General features: G+C 46.8%; 1 protein-coding gene and 2 long non-coding RNA genes across 5 annotated transcripts in view; 1 reads left to right on the top strand and 2 right to left on the bottom strand.

Annotated features, from left to right (window-relative positions):
- Positions 1-4,619, bottom strand: part of DENND2D (DENN domain containing 2D) — an 18,111-nt gene extending 13,492 nt beyond the window's left edge. For 2 of the 3 annotated variants that reach the window (XM_004263177.3, XM_033435149.2), the window contains exon 1: positions 169-4,382. In XM_004263177.3, coding sequence (XP_004263225.1) covers positions 169-256 — 88 coding nt within the window. In that variant the 5' untranslated portion in view covers positions 257-4,382. The other variant, XM_004263178.4, reaches the window with a different exon arrangement.
- LOC125964613 (uncharacterized) overlaps positions 1-23,018 on the top strand; it is a 24,140-nt gene extending 1,122 nt beyond the window's left edge. Inside the window, exons 2-3 of the long non-coding RNA XR_007477800.1 lie at positions 18,477-22,711; positions 22,759-23,018. This is a non-coding gene — a long non-coding RNA (uncharacterized LOC125964613). The remainder of the gene's footprint in view (positions 1-18,476; positions 22,712-22,758) is intronic.
- Positions 9,415-9,685, bottom strand: LOC125964621 (uncharacterized). The gene is made up of 2 exons (XR_007477812.1): positions 9,569-9,685; positions 9,415-9,528 (listed from the first exon to the last, which is right to left on the bottom strand). It is a non-coding gene; the product is annotated as an uncharacterized LOC125964621 (long non-coding RNA).

Raw genomic sequence — 23,018 nt, 5'->3', positions numbered from 1 at the left:
CATGACCGGCTCTAAAAACCAACAGGGGAAACCTCCTGGCCAGGTCACATGGGGAACCAGGGGGAGGATAAGATATAAAAGAAGAAGAAAAAGAAGTATTTCAAGGAAGAAACAGCCCCATCGAAGAGGGTCACCCTGGAAAAAAGAAGTAGCTAATCCAGTCCAGACCTGCTCCGTGTCGAGGCAGCCAGTTGCGGAAGCGCCTGAGTATCCCGCCTACCACTTGTCTTTCCATCTTCTTGGGCCTGTAAGGCATGGAGTGCTTGCCTTTCCTCTAACAGACTGGCTACAGAAAACCTGAGAAGGCGGCTGCCGTTTCAGTCTCCAGCCACAACTCTATGAAGCCAAGCCACGTGCTGTCTTCCAAATAGGGGAGAGCAGTTTCCATCCTATGCACCCAATAGTGGAGCAAGGAGCCCGTGTGACAGGACCCAGAAAGGCAGCAGAACGCCTGCACTGACAGAGGCAGCATCCTGGCACTGCAGCTCAGACTTCAGCTCCTCCCAAGAGCCCCAGGGTGTGGTGAGAGAAAAGGTCATAGGCAAACACCTCCAGAGCCCAGCTGCTTCTGGGCTAAGGGCTTTTAATTCTGGGCTGAAGGTTGTGCAATGGGTTTATTTACAACCCCTTGACAGTGGAGAATGCCTTGCCAGTCCCAGGACAGGGATCTTATATCTCCATAACTGATTCCCGACCTTTCACTTCCTAACTCAGTCAATGGCAGCAGATAACCTCTGCATGGCCCCCTGCTGCACTCTGGGACTTCCAGGACTTCAAGGCTGCAAGCAAGAGCACAGGACCAAAAACTCCTCACAGCAAGGTTGCCCCTGCCTCCCCTGATTAAAATCAATAGACTTGACCTCATTCATTATTTAAGTGGAGAAATTGTTCTAGCAAGAGGAATTCCTGGATATCAAAATGAACCTAATCCTCTCCTGGTGGTGAAATAAAGAGCAAAGTCCATCTCTGGGTTGGAGAGTTCCTGATATCTCAGCACAGTCTACAATGGTGCATCTTTCATCCCCTGCAATATGTCCTAAGGCAAACTTGTCTCACTGGGACCTGTTCCAGGGCTCCAGCAAAGAATCCCTCCTCCCAGATAGGAAGCACTGACTTAGGACAGTCTCCCTGGCCTACAGTAGGGGACTGGTTGCATCAGTAGCCTGAGGGGCACTCAGTGGAGTGGAAAGCATCTGGGTGATCTCCACCCCACCCCCACTCCTGCTCAGTCTTTTTTCCTGGTTTGTCCAGGTCAACAGTTCTGCACAAGCTAAGAGCAGAGCAGCTGGGCCCTGGGGCTCCAGTGGTGCTGTGTCTGGAGGCTGGGGAAGAGAGACAGAATAGCAGTAAATCACCTGGGAATCTCACATAAACCCTTGAGTGTGTAAATGCACATGGTAAGAGAGAAAGACTTTTGCCAGGAGGCTGCCCCTAAGAGGAGCTAGAAGGCAAAAGGGTTTGGTGCCAGTGTCTGCCACTTCTGCAAAGAATTAATAGACCTCTGGAAGAATGTGTGGTGCTGAAATAGGGGACACAGCTGCTTGCTCTTAATAGTTCCAGACCTGGCTTCTGTGGACTAGTAAAAGCCAGTACTCAGCGGCCCAGCCATGACTGCTGGGGAGATCAAGGATCACAGTAAATAAGAATGTTTCAATCACTGTAGGGACTTCCCTGGTGGTGCAGTGGTTAAGAATCCGTTTGCCAATGCAGGGGACATGGGTTCAAGCCCTGGTCTGGGAAGATCCCACATGCCACGGAGCAACTAAGCCTGTGCACCACAACTACTGAAGCCCGTGTGCCTACAGCCCATGCTCCACAACAAGAGAAGCCACCGCAATGAGAAGCCTGTGCTCCGCAATGAAGAGTAGCCCCCACTCGCTTGCCTGGAGCTAGAGAAAGCCTGCATGCAGCAACAAAGACCCAGTGCAGCCAAAAAAAAAAAGGGAACGTTACATTCACTGCAGTGGTGAGAACAGTGACCTGGAACACTCGGATCTGTCACCACACCTTATCTGCAACCTGCACAGACTGGCTGCACAATCCTCGCCACCAATCTGAGAAACAAGCGTCATCTCCAGACACAGATGGGGAAACCGAGGCACAGAGTAATTCAGGGACTATTTGGGGAATACAACAGAATCTGTCGGGGGTGGGAATGATGAGCGTTTCATGTTCACGCTCCTGCCTCCTGGGTGCAGTACACACCAAACATCCCACAAATGTGGATGCCTCCTGTTTGCAAAAGACCTTGAGAAGCAAAATCTTTTCCCTGGGCATTCCAGAACCTCAGGAAATGATTTCTTTCCCTAAATCCTTCGGGTTGCATTTTCAGCCCATTTCTTCCTGCTTTATCAGAAGAGCCAAGAGAACAGCAAAACTTACAATCGCAAACAAAAGAAGTTACTGGACTTTGGGGCTGAGGACCAAGAAATCCAGAAAAAAGTCTTCCCCCTTTCAAAGGGGGTTATCAACAGAAGGAAAACCTCCATCACACACACGTTTAATATGGGTCTTCTCATTTAATCCCCAGTGCCCTAGAAAGGAATTATTATCCTGAATTTTCAGTTTAGGAGGGAGACGCCCTTTCTAGGGAAGTCAGGAGTCTGGTTACACGTGTTCCTCCACCAGGAAGTGCCTCCCACAGCCCTCTGACAAAAGTCCCAGAACCAGCTGGAATATAGGTGAAGGGACTTTCTGGAACCTTGATCTGGAAAGCTGGCCCTTCCTCTTCTAGCTCAGCTGCTCTCGACCCAGGACCACCACCACTGCCAACCCTCCCATCAGGATGATTTACACCCATGCGTGTGTGTATACACACACACACACACACACACACACACACACACACACACACACCCTCCTACCACACAGTTGCCTTGGGGCCAAAAGGGCAAAAGAGGGAGGGGGAAATTCCGGGAAAGGTGGAGGATAGTATGGAAGATGAAGAAGGCACACTCTCCTGCCCGCTAGGTGCCAGACCTCAGGACAGGTAATACTGGCTGCACATCTTACAGTCCCTCATTGTCATCAGGTACAGTCATCAGCCCTGTTTTGGGAACAACTGGAATGTTTCCTCTGGGCTGCAGGGAGCAGATCCCTTCCATTCACACAGGCTTCTGAGGGTTGAGGGAGACCAGGAAAGACCAAGCCAGTGCTCTCCAGAGAAAAGAGGCCACCAGCCCCACCCTGCATCTGCTCCTGCCACAGCACGCTCCCAGGCATCTGTCCCAACCCATGGTCTCTGACCTCTCCGCCTCAGTACAGGTGGAATGACCAGATAGATACTGGAAACCTGTGTTCAGGGAGAACAGCAAGGGCTAGGGGTGGGGGACAGGGGTAATGGCAGAAGGAGCACTGATTCCCCCCTCCCAGGTCTCCCCAGCTCTGGGGCTTGGAGTAAGAGGGGGTCTCATTCAATCTTTTGACCACCAATGTTAGAAGGGGTAGACTGTCTTGGTATGACCCCTGCTTACTTTCCAATCGGTTCCCTTCTTCTCAGAAGGTGGGACCTCTGGACAAAGTATCTAAGGGTTGTGGCTGCTTAGCCATCGGGCTGGTCAGTGGTAAGCAGCAATAAATATGTGTTGAATGAATGAAAAAAAGAATGAATGAATTCCTAACTCCCTTCCAAAGCCCAGCGCCCCTGCTGAGAAGAAAGGAAGCGAATATTGACTGCTAATTTAATCCGTACAACCCTGTATGGCAGGAATCATTCTTCCTTCTGTAATGGGGGACCAAGGGATAAGGGAGGCTTGCCTTGCCGGGTTCGCACACTCTAAGGAAGCAGCTGAGCAGGCTCTATCCCAGCTCTGCTGGAGGCCACACTCTCCAGGGCTCCTCGCCGCCCCTAGGGGAGGGAGGGGGGTGACGTCGCAGGGGAAGGGCAGTGCTGTGGCCGGCGGCTGTGTGCGGGGCAAAGTCGCGGGCTCCCACGAGTGGAGTCCGGGGGCGGGGAGGCGGGGCAGCGCGGGGAGGCGGGCGGCCGGGGGCTGAGGCTGTGTCTCCCGGGCGGGCGCCGCGGCCCGGGAGCTGCAGGCACCCTGCGGTTGCCCCACAAACTTCCTGGCTGGTAGGACACGTGGCCCCGGGGCCCCACAACGGTTTCCTTTGGCTGGCGACCTCCCCTTTGCCCCTGCTGGCGTGGCTTCTCCTCTGACCTCCGACCCCTTCCCCACCAGCCCGTTTCCACCTCTACCTGCGCCCTTTCTCTCCAGCTCACCTGACCCCTGCCCAGCACCCCCGGAATGCCCCCTCAGACTGCTCCTCGATCGATCGCGACCCTCCGCACCGCCCTGCCTTGGCCCCTTGTCCCCGTCACCTCCTGTCCTGGCCCGCGGTCCCCCCGCTGTGCCCGCGCCCTCGTCCCGGCGCGCCCCGGCCCGGCACTAACCCCCACGGCCGCGCTTCAGTCTCAGGCTGGCTCGGAGGCGGCGGCCGAGCCCATCCATGGCCCCTGGAACACCCGGCGCCCGCTCCCAGGTCCGCGCCGGCCCCGCCCCCCCAATGCGCGACCTCGGCTGGCAGACACTTTCACTTTTCCGCGGGGGAGAGGCAGAGGGGAACGAGCCGGGACGCGACGGCACACCTTCCGGACTCCGGCCCAACCCCCGGCGCACCTGGGCGGGCCCGCTCTTCCCTGGGCGCCGGGCAGGGCTGCGTGGGGTGACAGAGGGCGCTCAACGCGCGTCCGGGAGGGGCGGTGCCACCTGGCTCCCACCCTCTGTGGGGCGTCCCGGGAAGCTTGACTTTCCGAGCCCCGCGGTCCGCAAATGTTCGGGGTCGCCACGAAGTCACCCTCCGCCTCCGCGGCAAGCGCGGGTTGTGCCCTCCCGGTGGGCATCCCTACACCTTCCAGGTGGCTCGGGGACTTATGCCAGAAGGAGACAGAGTTTTCAGAGTCGGCACAGCTTTCCAACCTCTCCACTTCGCCCCCTGCAACTGCGTTAGCCTCTGGCCATTTCCAGATCTCTTGCTGTATTTGTCCTTCTCCTCCGTGGGGCCCGTGCCCCTGCGTTGCTCTTTTCCCTATTCCACTCCCCCGACGAAAGGACCTGGCCCTGTGAGCTCTTGAGGAGGGACTGGAGATGCAGTTGAGGGCCTTGATCCTGCCTTCCATCCAGCCGGCTCTTGGGCAGTCCAGCAAAATGAGAGTAATCCCTGCCCTGCCACCCTGCAAAGACATGGAAGTCAAGGATTAGAAAGCTCTTTGTAAACTCTTATGTGATACAAATGTAAGGGATGATGATAATAATGATGACAATAGTGATGATGACAGTTGCAGCTAGCCACACTCCCCTTCTTCTAATCCCAAATCCCCATAGAGCCATTCAGCTTTTCTTCTGCCCTTCTCACCTTCAATGGCTTCCTTACACTCCCACATTTCAAGCTTCCTTTGTCAGAAATGAAAATTTGCATTTGATAAGCCCCTCTTGCTCCTGGGGGATCCGCCCTGGCTCTCCTCTGCCTCCCAGGACCTGTAGGGTGGAAAGGATAGAGGAAGTGCAGAGTCCTGTCTGAAATTTCTCCATTCACAGAGGTTTTAGCCTCTGTTTCAGATGTGGGTGGCAGAGGGAAGAAGACACTGTGGCAGAAATATGTCTAGGATCTATAGAAATGACCCCCGGACCTACACCCCCTTCCTCTCCCCTGCATGGCCTCCAGGTGACTCTTGTGTCACAGACTATGGGTGAGCAACAGTGAGGAATCTAGCCCTGGTATTAAACTGTCTAGTCTTAGCCCAGAGGTTCTAAAAGTTGCCTCTACTCTGGGCCTATGCAATTTTGTACTTAATTACACAGTCTGTTTCTGTTCCCTATTCTCTGTGAATTTCCACACACGAGGACACATCTCTTTCTCAAGTACCTTCTCTTGGCTCTGCATTCATGTCTTCTGCATCTCCGTGTAAGTATAGTAGTTGTTCATGATAAACTTGTCCCACTGGTTGAACATAATTGTGCCTTAATTTTCCCAACCTATTTTATGGCGGCCTTAACCAATCTACTTCCTTCCTGTAAAAACAGATGAAGAAATATGTGTATAGGTACAGCAAAAAGATATGTACAAGACTGTTCATGTTGAATCTTATCTGAAATAGCCTCAAACTGTAATAACCTCAAATGTCCATAAACAATGACATGGATGAGTTGCAGCATATTCTTACAATGGAGTACTATACAGCAGTAGGAATGAATACACCATGACCGCATGCAATAGCATGGCTACACCATACAAATATAATGTTGAGCAAGACAGTCAGACACAAAAGACGACATAATGTAAGTTTCCATTTATGTAAAGTTAAAAACAAGCAAAACTAATATATGGAATGAGAAGTCAGGATGATGCTACGTTAGGGAGGAGGGAGGAAGTAGTGATTGGGAGAACACCATAGGGCTTCTGGAGTGCTAGTAGTGTCCTATTTCTTTTTTTTTTTTTTCTTTAATTAACATCAAGCCATTTACTTTCATTTATCTGTCACTTTTTTTTAAAGGATTTCATGATGATGTATGTTTCCTAAAGTTTAGGTGTGAATCAAAATAAGCCTTTGTGTTTAAAAATATATACAATACATCTTTTAGATGGCTTATTGTCCACCTTTGATTATGAACTATTACAATGAAAATGAAAAATTGGGCAACGTTGGTACAAGCTGTGGCTTTCGCATGCCTTACCTTGCTTCTTTTTATCCCTGTCTTCTCTTCATTTATTTGATGTTTTCTGCCTCACCACGATCATTTCAGTTGGTGATACTGTGATAGTGAAGTTATTTGCCAGTTGGAAATATAAACCTTGCTCCCGTCACGATTTGTTTCACTGCCGAAGGGCTTAATAATTTTTCTCCACCCAGCTTTTTCTGTCTGTGGCAACCAAGGTAGTGTTATGAGAAATTCTCTCATGAATAAAGCTTAACTTCTGAATCTGGGGGCAGGGAGTAGAGTCCTGTTCAGTCAAGTTACTGATTTCTCTAGTTTATCTTTTTTGGTAACTAGAGCCCTCAGAACAAAATGGTAGCCAACAGACATTTCCCAGAGAAGAGGAAGTCAAAAAGGAGTTCTCCATGATGTAGTAAGGACTCTTAGGAATTCATAGGACTTTTATAATCAGTATTGTCTCTCCTCTCTCACCATGACCCTTTTATATAAGGACAATATTGGGCCATCAATGTCCTATTTCTTAACCTGGTGGCAGATACATAGGTGTGGTCATTCTTTGCACTGTATGCTTACATGTACTTCTTTCTATGTATGTGAAACTAAATAGTTTTTTTTTTTTAAAAGTATCCATTAGGACATTAGGATGACATAAATGGAGGCATAAGCTAGTTGAGAATGAATTGAGAAATTATTGGGATGTAAGTAAGCAAGTATAAATCTACATTTTTGAGAAGTGTGGATAACAATAGGAAAAATTGGTCCATAGTTAGAGGGAGATTTGGTTTTAAAGTGGTGGGTTAAGATGGGAAAGATGAGAGCATATTTATGGGCGTAGGGGCAGGAACCAGCGGGGAGGAGATGAAGAGTACAAGAGAGTGGCAGGTTGAACAAGATCTGAGAGCGGGGAGAAGGTAGAAGTTGGAGGCTTTGGCAGAAGACTGGCTTTAAATGGGAAAAAGAGCTTTATTTGTGGGAAATGGGTATAGATGTTGATTAATTTGTAGATGAAGAAGTGGGAAGTTAAAAGGATAAAATAAGAGGCCTCAGTTTCTACTAGAAGAAAAGTTTTTTCCTCCTTTTCTTCTTGTAGCTGTGTTACTGAGTCCAAGCTCGCTCTGCTCGCCACACGACAGGCCAATAAATCAGAGACGAGGTGTTGAGGCAGGGAATACGACTTTATTCGGAAAGCCGGCAGACCAAGAAGGTGGCAGACTAATGTCTCAAAGTAACTGTCTTATCTGGCTTTGGATCCCAGTTTCTTTTATAGCACAGAGATGGGGAGGAGATAAGGAAGTAAGTAAAAAGGCCATAAGATTTGCAAATGTCCCCTGGAATGGCCAACCTCGGGAAGGGGATGTGTTCATTTCTTCTTTCTTGCAGCCATCCACAGGTGGACGGGGTCAGGATGTTTCCCTGAACAAAGGCACTCTGGTTTAACATTCAGGCAGAGGGGCAGGGTTCCCCAAGGCAGGCCATTATGTATAGACAGTATCCTTTTAGTGAACAAAAGCAACGGGAAGCAAAGGTTAAAGTAAAAGAAACAGATCCAACATGTAGTCGGATTTGGCGCTTCCTCCCTCTCTATCCCTCTGCCTGTTCTCCCAGAGTCTGACTGTGGAGTGGGAGAAAATGAGCCAGCCTTCTTTTCTTGAAGGTCTTGAAAGGAAGCCCACAGGTAAGTTTTATTCAGGGAGGCAGCATGGCACAACAGAATGACCTTGGGTGCATGGACTTAGCCCCAGGATGATGCTTACTTGCCCAGCAGCCTTGGGTTAGGCATTTCCTATACCTTACTCTCCTAAAATAAATAAATCACTTTCAGGGTGCTTGTGAAAACTAGAAAGAATAGATTTGTAATGCAAATGTCCAAACTTCACATATCTCTTTAATGCCCAAAACACTGTAGTCTCAAATCATCTCTTTTAATTGCAGAAGTACTGTCTATTACCAGGCTTCTCTTTCCGGGGATTTCCGGGCAACCTTTAAAAAGTGTTTACACATTCCACAAACCAATTCTGGTAGTTGCTTGTCATCAGAGTCCGTAGTAGGGATCCAAGCTATTACTTCCTCCTTCCTCAGTTATGCGTTTGTCTCCCCTGTGCCATTTTGCCCAGTTTGGACATTGGCCCTATCTCCAACTCAGGACGGTGATAGCTGAGGTCAGGAAATACGATTTGTTAGGATTTTGCTGACGGCTTTGATAAGAAAGGATATTACAAAACAGAGAACTTAAAAACGAAGTATCGCTGCTCTTGGGGTCCACAGAGGGGTCCTGTCCTGGCACTTCTCTGCCTGCCCCTAGGGCTGCCCCCATGTTGCAGGGACCAGCAGACTTGACCTCAGCGGAAATGCCCTTGAGTCTAGGCTTGTCTCTGAGTTCACATATTCCAGAATGATCTACGGTGTCAAGGTTTATTACATTTGGGGGGAGCCCTGCCCCTGAACGCGATCCTGTCCTTTGGCACAAAACATCAGAACAACAGCAACAAACTCCACAAAACGCCTCCAAAGAATGGGTCCTTCAGTACAGAATAACACTGTCCATAGTCCTGTACAGTTCTTCTTCACAGCTTGAGGTGCACAGAAGCTCAACTATCTGTCCTTCAAGCCACCTTGGAGTCTTGGTTTCTAATCTCCTGTGAGCAACAACTTGAACAGGGACCCACGCCTCTGCTAGGAATAATCAACAATAGCCAGGATTAGCAAAGGACCTCTGAGTACTAGGAACAAAGACTACCTTTTTTTTTTTTAAATATTTATTTATTTATTTAGCTGTGCTGGGTCTTAGTTGTGGCATGTGCCTCCTTTAGTTGCGGCCTGCATGCGGGATCTAGTTCGCTGACCAGGGATTGAACCAGGCCCCCTGCATTGGGACCTCACAGTCTTTTTTTTTTTTTTTTTTTTTTTTTTGGGACCGCACAGTCTTAACCACTGGACCACCAGGGAAGTCCCCAAAGACTACCTTTTACATTCCCACAAAGAGATCCTGGAGCCAAAGTTCTCAAACCTCTCTCCTGGACAAGGGTCTCTGCTCTATATTTGGATAATTTTGACCAAACCTTGACGCCCCTCCTCCCTATTTAAATTAGATCCTCCTGTTACAACCTCAGATCACACTCTTCCCTTTGTTTTCTTAAAAACACTTAACGATTTATAGTTAAACATGGATTTCTGAAATTAGTTGTTCAGCTATTCTCTGCCTTTCTAGAGTCACCCCAGGGGGCATGAATCGTGTCTCTTTTGCTCATCCCTGTGTCCCCAGTGCCTAGCACAGTGCTGGGCACACATTAGATAATCAGTAAACACTTCTCCATTGAATAAATAAGTGAATGACTAGGGGGGTAGTCTACCCTTAGCGTCCACCTCTAAGGAGACAGAAAATTACTTGAAACATTTTTGGTCTTCCAAGTTCTATCAGGACTAACACTTAGATTGCTTAACGCTCATTCTGACTCTTTCTTTGCTGGATGAGTCTTTGATCAGAGGTGTATCAGATCAGTGGGATCTGATCATGGCGGTCCCAGTCTCCTTTCTTGAGAATGATTTGTAGTGGGCAGGTGACTCAGCTCTGGCCCAGTAAAAGGTAAGGAGGTGTCTGTCCTAGTCAAGGGGAAATCTGCTGGGGACTTCTGGTATAGGTTTCTCTAGAAAGGATGGTATTTTTCTGACTCTCGACATCACTGAGTTTGGATATGATGACAGGAACTGCCGAGACGGAGCCAGCACATGCAGCAGAACAGGGCAGACCAGCTCTCAGAGTAAGGGGACCAGAGCCAGCTACAGCTGGGCTGGCAGGAGCCTGGAGCTGCCTCAGCTCTGCGCTTCTTGTTACCCAAGGTATCAACTCTTCCTACAGATTAAGGTGGTGAGCTTTCTAAGTACATTTTACATGGCGTCCGACCCAATACACACACAGGTAATATACAAAAAACACAAGCTTCACAAAACAATACCACTCCTACTATATGCAATGTATTTCTGCTTTTTTTTTTCCGTTCCATTATTGCATTAAAAAATATGCTTTTTGAAGGCACCCTAAAATGATTTCATCACCCCAAATGTGTGTAACCTGCAGTTCAAAACACTTTGGAGTTTTCTGGTGCTTTTAACTGCAGACTCTGGGGCCAGACTACCTGGGTTGGTATCCCAGCTCTGCCAATTACTAGCTTTGTTACATTGGACAAGTTTCTTAACCTCTCTGTGATTCGATTTTCTCATATTTGATGGGGATAAGACTGACCTACCTCATAGGGTTGCTTTAAGGATGCATAAATGAGTTAATGCCCCCAAAGCACATGGTAAGGGAAGGCATTGGGAGGTCTGAAGAGAAGACTGACATGATCTCACAAAGATGAATAAGCTACAGTCCCTGTCCTCACGGAGTTTACATTCTTGTGGGAAAGATATAACGTAGAGGTGCTGAGATTAAGAGAAATACAGAACAGTCCAGAAACATGAAGGAGAAGCATGCATTCTAGCTGTGGAATCAAATCTAATCTCCAGGAGGTAGGACTGGGAGATAAAATGAGTTGTGAAAATTCTACTTACTTAAAAAAAAATAGGGCTTCCCTGGTGGCGCAGTGGTTGAGAGTCCGCCTGCCGATGCAGGGGACATGGGTTCGTGCCCCGGTCCAGGAAGATCCCACGTGCCATGGAGTGGCTGGGCCCGTGAGCCATGGCCACTGAGCCTGCGCGTCCGGAGCCTGTGCTCCGCAACGGGAGAGGCCACAACAGTGAGAGGCCCACGTACCTCAAAAAAAAAAAAAAAAAAAAGACTAATTTTTAGAGCAATTTTAGGTTTATAGAAAAATTGAATGGAAAGTATGGACAATTCCTACATATATCCTTCACTTCCACCCTCACACACAGTTTTCCCTATTATCAATATGTAGTACATTTGTTACAGTCGATGAGCCAATATCGATACACTATTATTAACTAAATTCCATAGTTTATATTAGGGTTCACTCTAGGTCTTGTAAATTCTGTAGATTTTGACAAATGTATAATGACAAGTCTCCACCATTACAGTATCATATGGAGTAGTTTCACTGCCCTAAAATCCCCTGTGTTCCCACCTATTCATGCCTCCTTCCCTCCCTGGAATCCCTGGCAACCACTGGTCCTTTTACTGTCTCCATAGTTTTGCCTTTTTCCAAAATGTCATAGAATTGGAATCGTACAGCAAGTAGCATTTTCAGATTGGCTTCTTTCACTTAACAATATCTACTTACATTTTAAAAACCTCTCTGAATACAGAATACATTCAGAAGAAAAAGAACGAAGAGTAAGAATTTGAAAGTATCTTTCATCACTATTCAGGGTTCTGAGCAACCAATAGGCATAACCAATGTCCTCGACAAGCATCTGCTTAATAAATATTTGTTGAATAACTATGAATAAGTTCCCAGTGCTATGACTGCAACAGTAGTACATGGTTAGTACATATCTGTTGAGGGGAACTACAGTCCTAACACCTTTGATTTAAACTTAGGAGCTTCCCGGTTCTCCTTGGCCATTCACTTAATAGGAACAGACAGTTCGCATGGTTTGAGCTCTTTATATGTTCCAGGAACGATGCTAAGCATTTTACAAATATTATTTCAAATCAGCATTACTAATAATCCTTTGAGCTAGGTGTTACTATCTCTGCTTTATAGATGAAGAAACAGGTTCAGAGATGCAAGGTCACACAGCAAGGTAAAATGAACCTTTCATTCACACTCAGATGAGAACGTTATCTCCAGGTTCTTAAGCCACTGCCAATGAGTCCACTAGCAGTTGCTGTGGAGTCTTCTATGGAGCTGACAAGTGGTCTGGCCCTCAAAGCCTTCCCTGATGTCCTCAGACAGATATCCTGTGTGATTACAGTCAGGTCAGTCTGCTCAGTGCTCCTAAACTGCCCTACCTTCCCCAAAGTCTATGTGGGTTTCATTGTTGTTGTTGTTGCTTTTTCTTTTTTGGGACAGAGGCTCATCATTATCGGTGTCACAGCTACTAAAAGTCCTCAGAGATGCGAATGATCCCCTAGAGATAAGGCAGACAGTTCTAGTGAAATGCTAGGAAAATAAGCCCACCATTCACCATTGTATGGGGAAAGAAGGGGCCCTGAAGATCATGTATGGCTTTGTAATTCATTGAGGAATTTCTGCATTTAGAAATTCTGCATTTAGAAATTTTAAATGCATTTAGAAATTTTAAATGACTGAGTTCTCTGCATTTAGAAATTTTAGAAATGCAATTTAGAAATTCTAAATGCAGTTTAGAAATTCTGCATTTAGAAATTTTAAATGACTGAGTTCTCCAACGCTTGAAACTTCTGGCAGGGAAGACATATTAATCCAACAAGCAAATCTTCTAAACATGTAAATGAGTCTTGCAAATCGAACATATCGACCTGCTAAATGTGGCAAGCAGACAGAAGATAACCAAAGCCTCACCGTGAAGATAAGTCACTTTACCTGAATGAACACAATTTACCAAAAGTACTGATCCCACTGTCATCTATTTATTGCCTCCTTGCTTATCTGTACATTTTCCCAGAACTACATTTTTTTCTCAGCCAACCAAGGGAAACTTAAAAACCCTCAGTCCCATGACTACAGTAACTGACATTTCAGAATCAGAGTTTGGTCTGAGACTCTGGATAACTAAACAAGGCTTACACAGTAATTCTAAGATCATTCTAGATGAGCCATAAATAGGCTGAACTCTTCTTAAGTCTTTTCAATCCTATACATTTTCTTACAATATAGTGCATCTTCTAACACCTTTTTGATATTTTGAACAGTAACCTTTTATAACACTTTTACTGAGATATCTTCCATGTGAATTTTGATTGACTAATTTGAACTTCTTTTCTCCTTGTCTAGTTTTCAATGAAATGCCTTTATTGCCTGCAGTGAAATCTCTTTGTTCCATACCTTCTTTGTTTCTCTACATCTCATTTGTCTCATTAACCATATTCTGGGCATTTATTGACAGAAAGAAACTAGACTTGTAAAATGTCCAGTTAGAAGGAACCGGATCAGGGGCATTCCTATGCCCCAGGCTGGCCCTGTCAAGGGCTGCTACCTCTGCGGGCACAGTCTCAGCAATAGGAAAATCCCTGCCTTGAGAACTTAGAGTCTGCCAGTCCATGGCCTCCCGGGCCATGTGTGTGCGCGCATGCGTGCGTGTGTGTGTGTGTGTGTGTGTGTGTGTGTGTGTGTGTAGCCTTGTCATCATACAGCTATTTAGTGGCTGTCTAAGGACAGGCTCTGTCCAAGCCCTTATCTTCAGCCCAGTGAAGGGATCTGATGGATAACTGTCTTCATTTTTCCCCCCTTTTTCCCTTAATGAGCAAATACCACAGAAAGCAGTGAGCACTCCGCACAGCCCTAGAACACAGAGATCAGTAAATACTTGTTCATTGACTGATTAATGACACTGACCCCCAGCTGTCCACATTCACCCTAACAACAGAGCCTAAGAATATATGAGCCCCACACCCCCATGGGTCTCTTCCTCTCCCCTTACGCCTGCCCAGTTCAGAAAGGAGCTGTGCTGAACAGCCTTGACCATGGCCATCCTGTAGTGGAAGCTAAGGAAATGATGAAAGGCTTTGAAAGACAAGTATGTGAAGAAAGGGGGAAGGTCACAGTGGGCAGGGACCTGGAGGGAAGAGAGAAAGGTGGCTGGGTAGAGAGGCCGGGGGCAGGACTGTCATCCCCCTAAAAACCAAGGCTGCCCACTTGGGTCTCAGAGACTGCTCTCCTTTCCTTCCCTTTGGCTCCTGCAGAAAATATTATTTTGTCTTATGTCTCGGTCATATTTAACTAGATGGATGCATATAGGTGTATGTATGTACACATACATATACTCACATAGTTGCCCACATGTCTATTTAGCTATACATACCAAATTGACACCTGTTCCCAAACTGGACTCTGCTGAATACAACCACTCAAACTCAGTGCCCTCAGGGAGCTTGCACTCTTGGGATGACACATCAACTCAAGGATAAGGGCCCACCTCCCCTTGGGTGGATGCCTATATCAGACTTCTCTAAGAGCTGAAATAAACCACAGCCTACTTCATCATTTCTCCACTTCTCTCCTCACTTTACATCTCACTCCAACATTTCTTCATGCAGCTGTCATTTCCTGAGTGTCTCCTGTGTCCCAGGCACACTTCTGGGTGCTGTGGATTGAACCACACAAACTTGAACCTGGTTCCAAGGAGGTACCCCCTCAGCACTCAGAGGAGTTTCCACAACCAATGCAAATTGCTGGCTTCTTGTGAGGACCAAGGGAGATTGTAGTTATGAAAATGCTTCGAGTAATTGGAATACCCGAGCTAATATTTTTGCCATATACTTCAGTGGTATGTATAACAGAGCTCACTAGTGTTCTTGAAGCTGAGAGGAAGCAGAAGGGAACAGTACTCAGCACCTTCATGGACCACACGAAGGGTGTGAGGTCTGAGCAGCAGTCAGGTTGTGAGTACGTGAGAACCCAGGAGCATCCGGGTCCCATAGTGAATGGGGCTGTGCTTTTTCTTTCTTTTTTTTCCTTTTTGTAATATACAAAGGAAACTAAATGCAAATTGTTGCTTATTTTATAGGGGCCCAGATACCAGTCCCCTGCTTATCAGGAAATGGAAAGTATCGGTTGCCCTAGCAACAGAGTCCTGGTGGCAAGAGACCTGGGGTCAGGAGGAGGGGCTATGGTTGTTTACCAGCTTGCTCTGGGGAAGGAGGTGGAACCCTCACCCACTGCACTAACCAGAGGAAACTGTCTGTTCCCCAAGGTCATTATGGGCTTCCTGCCAGAGCACCTGAAATTTCAAGTCACGAATGAGGTGGGCCTTCACCTCAAAGTCTTTCCATAGATGGAGATGGAAGTATGGGTTTGTGAATGACCAACCAACCGCCTCCCAGCTCAAACTTGAACTCCTTCGTGCTGACTGGGGGAAACTGCAGGTAGAAGGAGCACCAGGCTTTTGAATTCTGCGTTTCAATCCTGGCTCTGCCATTTGAAAGCTGTGTGGGGAGAGGGTATAAAGTCCATTGGCTACGTGCAGGCTCAGCGGCCATGGCTCACAGGCCCAGCCGCTCCGCGGCATGTGGGGTCCTCCCGCACCGGGGCATGAACCCGTGTCCCCTGCATTGGCAGGCCGACTCTCAACCACTGCGCCTTCCCACCAGGGAAGCCCCTCCCATCCATTTTAATTTTTCCCCTTTCCTTCCCAGTTCTCAGGATCCCTTTATCTCTCCTCTTGTGCAGCCAGTCAGAACTCAAAATTCTTCTTACTTTATTGTGCAAAGCAATTTTGTTTACTTTGTTTCATTTTGTGCTCTCTAAACCAGATCCTGAGACCTAATTTTTCAGAATTGAGTGACTATGTAAGTGTTATGCTAACAACAACAATAAAGTTCTTCTCCAAAAGGAATTCTGTCTCCAGCTTTAATATAACATTGATTTTTTTTTTTTTTTCCCTCATGGCTACTCTGGTGGTTCTTCACTCTATACTTCCCTACATCCCTTGCTCCTCAAGATAACCTAAAATAAATGAGAGAGCCAAACTGGCATGCCATCTCTACAGACTTTTCCCTGCAGATAATGTATGACTTTGTAATTCCTTGAAGATCCTTAGATATTTCTACATTTAGAAATCTAAAATGACTGATTTCAGGCTTCCCTGGTGGCGCAGTGGTTAAGAATCCACCTGCCAATGCAGGGACACGGGTTCGAGCCCTGGTCCAGGAAAATACACATGCCGCGGAGCAGCTAAGCTTGGGCGCCACAACTTCTGAGTCTGCGCTCTAGAGCCCGTGAGCCACAACTACTGAGCCTATGTGCCACAATTACTGAAGCCCGCGTGCCTAGAGCCCGTGCTCCACAACAAGAGAAGCCACTGCAATGAGAAGCCCACGCACCACAACAAAGACCCAATGCAGCCAAAAATAAATAAATAAATAAATAAATAAAATAAAATGACTGATTTCTCCAGTGCTTCAAACTTCTGGCAGGAAAGACATATTAATCCAAGTCCCCAGGGGTGGAATACTCCTCACAGGCCATTTTTCAAACAATCTGAAACCAAACATGCCCACCCTTCTCCCCTCCATCTTCCTCCTGTGTCTTTCTTTCAATCAGCTTGTTAATGAAGTCTCCCAAAATCAGTCTGCCATCTTGCCAACATCATAGCAATACATATTTATTATATACATCTGCCAAACACTAGCGGGGGCTGGGGTGAAGGGGTGGTTTTGTAACAAAATTGCAAAAAGCAATCTATGATAGAAATTGTCCATCACCAACTTAACATTCTTCCTGCATCATGCCCCTTCTACTCTGTCAATAGAACCTCAATGTGTTTAGCTACCAGTAGAAATCTTTTGACTTTAGGGAGAGAGGATCCCTTACTCTGGCCATAAGGAATGAATTGCAATTTGCCTGGACCACACATAGTTATCTCATTCTCCTAAGGTTGGCTACATGAACCAATGAGATATGAGGGGAAGTTTGCTGGATGGGGTTTCCAAGAAGGTTTTTGCTTTCTTGGGTAAAAAGGGACAAACTCAACTGGCAGGGTCCCTTTTGTCCCTTTGTCATTGCTTCTTTCCTGGAATACTGACATCGTGCCTGGAAGTACAGCAGCCATCTTGGGACCATGAGGCACAGGAAAAAGGACAAAGATGCAATCTTTTATGTATGGTTTAAGAGAAAGATAGCAAGACCCTGGGATACTAATGGTAACCTTGAGTAGGTGACCATCCCTGGTCTAATCACTTATGTGAAACAAGCCTCCATTTGTTTATGTCCTTAGGTTTTCTGTCATATGTATCTAAATGCAGTCCTAACTGATATATACTTCTTGCTCTCAAGAAACATTTAATGGCTCTTGAGAGCCATTAATGTATATGCATCTTGACATCAATCTTGATTCCAAATTCAGTGCATGGAACAAAATCCCATCTGCCCTACTATCAAAATATATCCCAGATTTCAACCACTTCCCATTGCCCCTGCTGCTACCTGGTTTAAGCCACCATCCTCTCTCAGAATAATGTAGTATTTTCTTGACAGAACACCTGTGTCTGCTCTTTTGCCTCTTCAGTCTATTCTCAACACAGCAGCCAAAGTGATTCCATAAAATGTAAGTCAGACGGTATCACTCCTCTCATCAAAACCCTCCAATGGTGTCCATGTTACTCAGCTTAGAAGCTAAACTCCTTAGAATGACCTACAGGGCACCTGCATGATTTCACTCCTGGTTTTAGACAGTTTCTGTTACGCCACCTTCAAGTTCACTGTTATTTTCTTCTTCAGGATCTAATCTACTTTTATGTCCATCCAGTGAATTTATCATTTTGTATTGATAAATTGTATACAAAAAATATTGTATTTTTCAGCTCTTGAGGTTCCATTTTTTTTTTTACAGTTTCTATCTCTCTCTTCATTACATCGACTGAAATAAAAACACACAATATGAGAGATGTGAGTTTCAGTCTTATTTGGGGACTTACTGAAGACTATAACCCTGGAGACAGTGTCTCAGATGGCTCTGAGGAGCTGCTTGAAAGAGGTAGGGGGGAGGCCAGCATGTATGTGATTTTGCAGGAGGGGTACATGCTATCAAGCACACATCTTGCTAGAAGGTTGCTACTAGTCAAGAGGAACAGCTATGATTAGTGCTTTTCTAAGCATGGAAAGATGCAAGAATCCAGGTTCATAAAATTTCCTCCTGAAAGTGTCTGACTCTCTGAAGGCCTGTTCTGCCCATTTTCCCAGAGCACAGTGTGCCTTGTTCCTGATCTCTGCCCTAAACTCCTTTCAGGGTGTGTTGAAGGTCAGTGACTACAGTGGCTAATGACTCAATCATCGTGGAGCCGGATGGTGAGTAAAATTCTTTAGTTGTCATTATATTTATGTTTCCCTTTAAGTCCTTGAATATACTTATTATAGCTGCTTTAAGGCCTTTGCGTGTCAATCTCCATTTTCTAGGTTTGTTTTTATTTACACATTTTCATCCTGGTTATTAGTCATCCTTCCTGTATTTTGGCATATGTAGTCATTTTTTATTGGATGCTGAGCACTGTAACTGTTATGTCACTGAATCTGTAGATTTTGTTGGCAGGCAGTCAATTTACTGGCAGATTGGCTTGAGTGTTTTGCAGCTTGTGTTCAGGCTTTGCTAGGGATGGTCTCGAGTGGTTGTTTAGCTGTCAGCTCTCTAGTGGCATTTTTTTCCTTGGTGATGGGTCTTCACCCATTCTTCTGGAGTTTCACCCTTTGTACGTACAGCTTGGCATTCAGCAAAGATTCAGGGGGAACACACAGATTTCTGAAGCTCTTTTTCTGTATTGCTCCCTTGTCTCTGGGATGCTATTGCACAATTTCCATACATCCCAGCCTCTTCCAACTCCAGTCTTTGTCCTCTCAGCTCAGTGAGACCACCATGCTCTTCATAGGCCCCCCTTCCTTGTGCTACAATCTGGAAATGGTCCCAAGGCAGAAATCTGGGAGAGCAGTAGAGTTCACCTCATTTGCTTTCCTTCTGTCTGGGTTCACAGTCCTGCACTGCACGTTGCCTACTGCCTGCAAATAATGGTTTCACATATTTAAACTAGTTCTCTAGTTTATGGCACGAGGGTTACTCAGTCATAACTGGAAGTGGTCACAAACCCTTACTAAATGTGTAGTGCATTTCAGCCTCTGTGCTAGTTACTAGGATACGAAGTTGAGTGTAAGTACATTGGCACGTGGTAGAGGAAATGAAACTCAGAGCGGGGAGATAATTTGCCTAAGACAAAGCTGTCGGTTGGTACCAGGAGGAGTGTCCAGGCGTTTTACATTCTCAGGCTGTTCTTTATGCACAAGCCATATCATTTTTCCCTCAGCTTAGCGCCTCTGAGCACTTTCTCCCCCTCAGTCCCTGTCTTCTAACATTTGGAATACTGACTCCTTCAACCAGCTCCTCTCCAACACCTCCCCAACCCCTCTTTCAGACTAGCTGGGAAAGTTTTCTCAGGCCCACATGTAACAGACCATTTAGAAGGATTGAGACCCATGCCATCACGAGCCAGTGGGTTGAGCTTTGTGATTCTCTCCACTTGGACATCTGCTTCAGATTTTCCCCAAAGTCCCTTCACGCCAACATGCAACAAGATGAGCCCATGTCGAGGAAATTGTGCCCCAAATAGCAACATCTAAGCAAATGGGATCCATCAAAAACTAAGCAGAGTAATAAACATCTGCCTCTGTGCATCAGGCCCCAAGGGGCTGAGGGTCACAAATAAAAGGCCTCTTTTCTCCAGGAGCATTCATTCAAGGGACTGGCGTTGGCAGACACCTCCTGCTGCTGGATTTTCAGGGTCTGCCTCAGATATAGATGTCCGCCTTTCCCAAGGTCATGCTCTTACCAGGGTGGCCCACATCTGGGGACAAAATTGGGTGGGAGGATAAAGGTCCAGGTATTTTAGTCTGAAGCAGGACGACTCAGATGGACACCACTTGTTCTAGAGCTCCTGGCCAGGTTGGCCGAAGCTTTGTCAAGGCTGCGTCATGACTCAGCTTCTCCCTCTGCCCAGTCCTGCCCCGTCTCCCTTCCTTTCACAGGCGATGATTCCTGATAAACGACTTCTGCCCAAGCTCTGACTCCACATCTGTACCCAGACTACCTACACTGTGACGTAGGAAGCCACCACTGGGCTTTGGCAGCTACACAGGGTCCAGGTTCCCTGCAGCCTCAAGGTCAGGCAGTGGGTGATGACCCCCCAGGAAGGTCACCCTGATGCACAGGTTCTGGCCCCTCACAACTCTCCACCTCCCTTCTTTACCAGTGGGACAGAAAATTGACATGAACACCCAGAATATATCGGGAAATAACATTAGATATTTACTGAGTGTACATTCGGACCCAGGCAGTATACTCAATGCTTCCCATGTGTGATCACATTTAATCCCCACAGGCAATCCCACACGGGAGGTCACCTTATTGTCCCTATTCGCTAAAGGACTTTCCTCTTCCCTGGCCTGTGTCTGCAAAACGTTGGGGCAAGTCCATGGGCAGGTGATGTATGATTATCTCAGGCCCCCTCCAGGAATCTGGCCCCAACTTCTAGGGCATGAGACCCTCACAGCAGCTTCCTTTCATGTCTGGCTGGTGCTTACGTCCTTCTTTTCCTCGTTCCTCCCCCAACTTTCAATTCTTCAGATCTGGCAGCTCCCCGCACGGGGCCCACTGACAAATCAGAGGCACTTTCAGAGCTCCACCCCCACCCTCAAGACTAGGAAGGCGAGAAGCACGCAGCCCACATCCTGTATTTGAGCCCAATTCCCACAAGTGGTTCAACCTAGGCAAGTCTTTATGTAACAGCTTTCAGCTTCCCTCCAGCTTAGCAAACACCCACTTGGGGTCCCAAGAGGTCACTCATTCACTCATCCGTTTATCAATGATGCACTACCAGTGGTGAACCTACTGTGGACAGGGGCCGGCTGGAAGGACACAGATGAATGACCTGTTCGTCTATTCTTACACTTGTTTATTTAATAATGACTTGCTTTATTTATTTATTTATTTTTGGCTGTGTTGGGTCTTCGTTTCTGTGCGAGGGCTTTCTCTAGTTGCGGCGAGCGGGGGCCACTCTTCATCGCAGTGCGCGGGCCTCTCACTGTCGCGGCCTCTCTTGTTGCGGAGCACAGTCTCCAGACACGCAGGCTCAGTAGTTGTGGCTCACGCGCCCAGTTGCTCCGCGGCATGTGGGATCCTCCCAGACCAGGGCTTGAACCTGTGTCCCCTGCATTGACAGGCAGACTGTCAACCACTGCGCCACCAGGGAAGCCCTGAGGTCCTATTCTGTTTGAAGCACAAGTCCTAGAAATATGTGGGGTGAGAGCGGGGAAGCAAGAAACAGTCTTTATTTATTTATTATCGAAGCAGAGTTGATCTACAATGTTGTATTACTTTCTGCTGTACAGCAAAGTGATTCAGTTATACATACATATACATTTATTTTTACATCCTTTTCCATTATGGTTTATCACAGGCTATTGAATATAGTTCCCTGTGCTATACAGTAGGACCTTGTTGTTTATCCATTCTATATATACTCGTTTGTATCTGCTAACCCCAAACTCCCACTCCATCCCTAACTCCCCCTCACCCTTGGCAACCACAGGTCTGTTCTCTATGTCTGGGAGTCTCTTTCTGTAACAAATAGTCTTGACCTTACACTCCACTTAGTGGAAGGGAGAAGGGCTAGAGTCCATGATTAAACTACTTTACCATAGTCCCGTCTCACACACAAAGTCCAGAAGAATGGGCAAGACATTTTTAGTTCAAGTTTAACAGCAAAAGGCGTTCTCAGAGAGGTGGGTAGTTCTTTTGGGGAGCTGAGTCTTTCTATTTAGATCCTCTGGGTGTGTCACAGGCCAGTTCCTCTCACCAAGGAGCAAATACCTCTGTCTGAACCTGCTCTCTCCCCTCCCCCTCATGGACACTTGGCCTCATTTAGCCTCCCTCCCAGCGTCCTGCCCCGTAGCTGGGCCTCTCTCAGCACACATCCCATGCGTCTCCAGGCTGAAGTGATGAAAGAGCCTGTCTCTTCCTCTGACTTGAGGCACATTAACAAAAGCCCCTTCTGTTACACCAAGTGTAGGCCTGAACTAGGTCCCAGAAAGCAAGGTGGGAGGTGCCAAGCCTCAGGAATGTGTGCAAGTTGGGACAAACAAGAAAAACCCATTTTGCCATATTTAGAACACAGCATTTCTTTATCCTTTTTCTGCATTTTTCCCTTCTAACTTCCCTGGCATTCTGCCTCTGCTTCGTCCATTTTTTCAGTCCATACCTATTTCCACAGGGAGCTGGGTCACAGACTCATTCCTATATCCCTATTCCTATCCCCATTCACCCTCCCAGCTTTTGGGAGACATCCTCTATCCCAGCAAGAGACTGAGGGGTTGGGGGACACAGCACCTTCTCAGGCCACAAGCCCAGGTATTGAGCCACTCACCAACCACCACCAGAGGGCGCTACTTCCCCTTGCCTCCTGCTACCAAGGCACTCTCCAAGTCCAGGCTGGTGGTGGTTCAGCCCAAGTGCAAGGGCCTGGAACCAGAACTCTACCTGGACCAGTGACAGTGCCTCACTTTCTTCACTGGCTAATAAAAAGCCACATTTGTTGTTTTTTTTTTTTTCAATAAAAACATATGTATTGCCCATTCCACTTATTTTCCACTTTTTTTTTTTAACATCTTTATTGGAGTATAATTGCTTTACAATGTTGTGTTAGTTTCTGCTGTATAACAAAGTGAATCAGCTATACATATACACATATCCCCACATCTCCTCCCTCTTGCGTCTCCCTCCCACCCTCCC

The sequence above is a fragment of the Orcinus orca genome, chromosome 1, assembly GCF_937001465.1.
Source record: "Orcinus orca chromosome 1, mOrcOrc1.1, whole genome shotgun sequence".
In the NCBI taxonomy this organism is placed as follows: domain Eukaryota; kingdom Metazoa; phylum Chordata; class Mammalia; order Artiodactyla; family Delphinidae; genus Orcinus; species Orcinus orca.
Note: the sequence above shows the minus strand (reverse complement) of the source record. Positions and strands in the feature narration are given on the sequence as shown.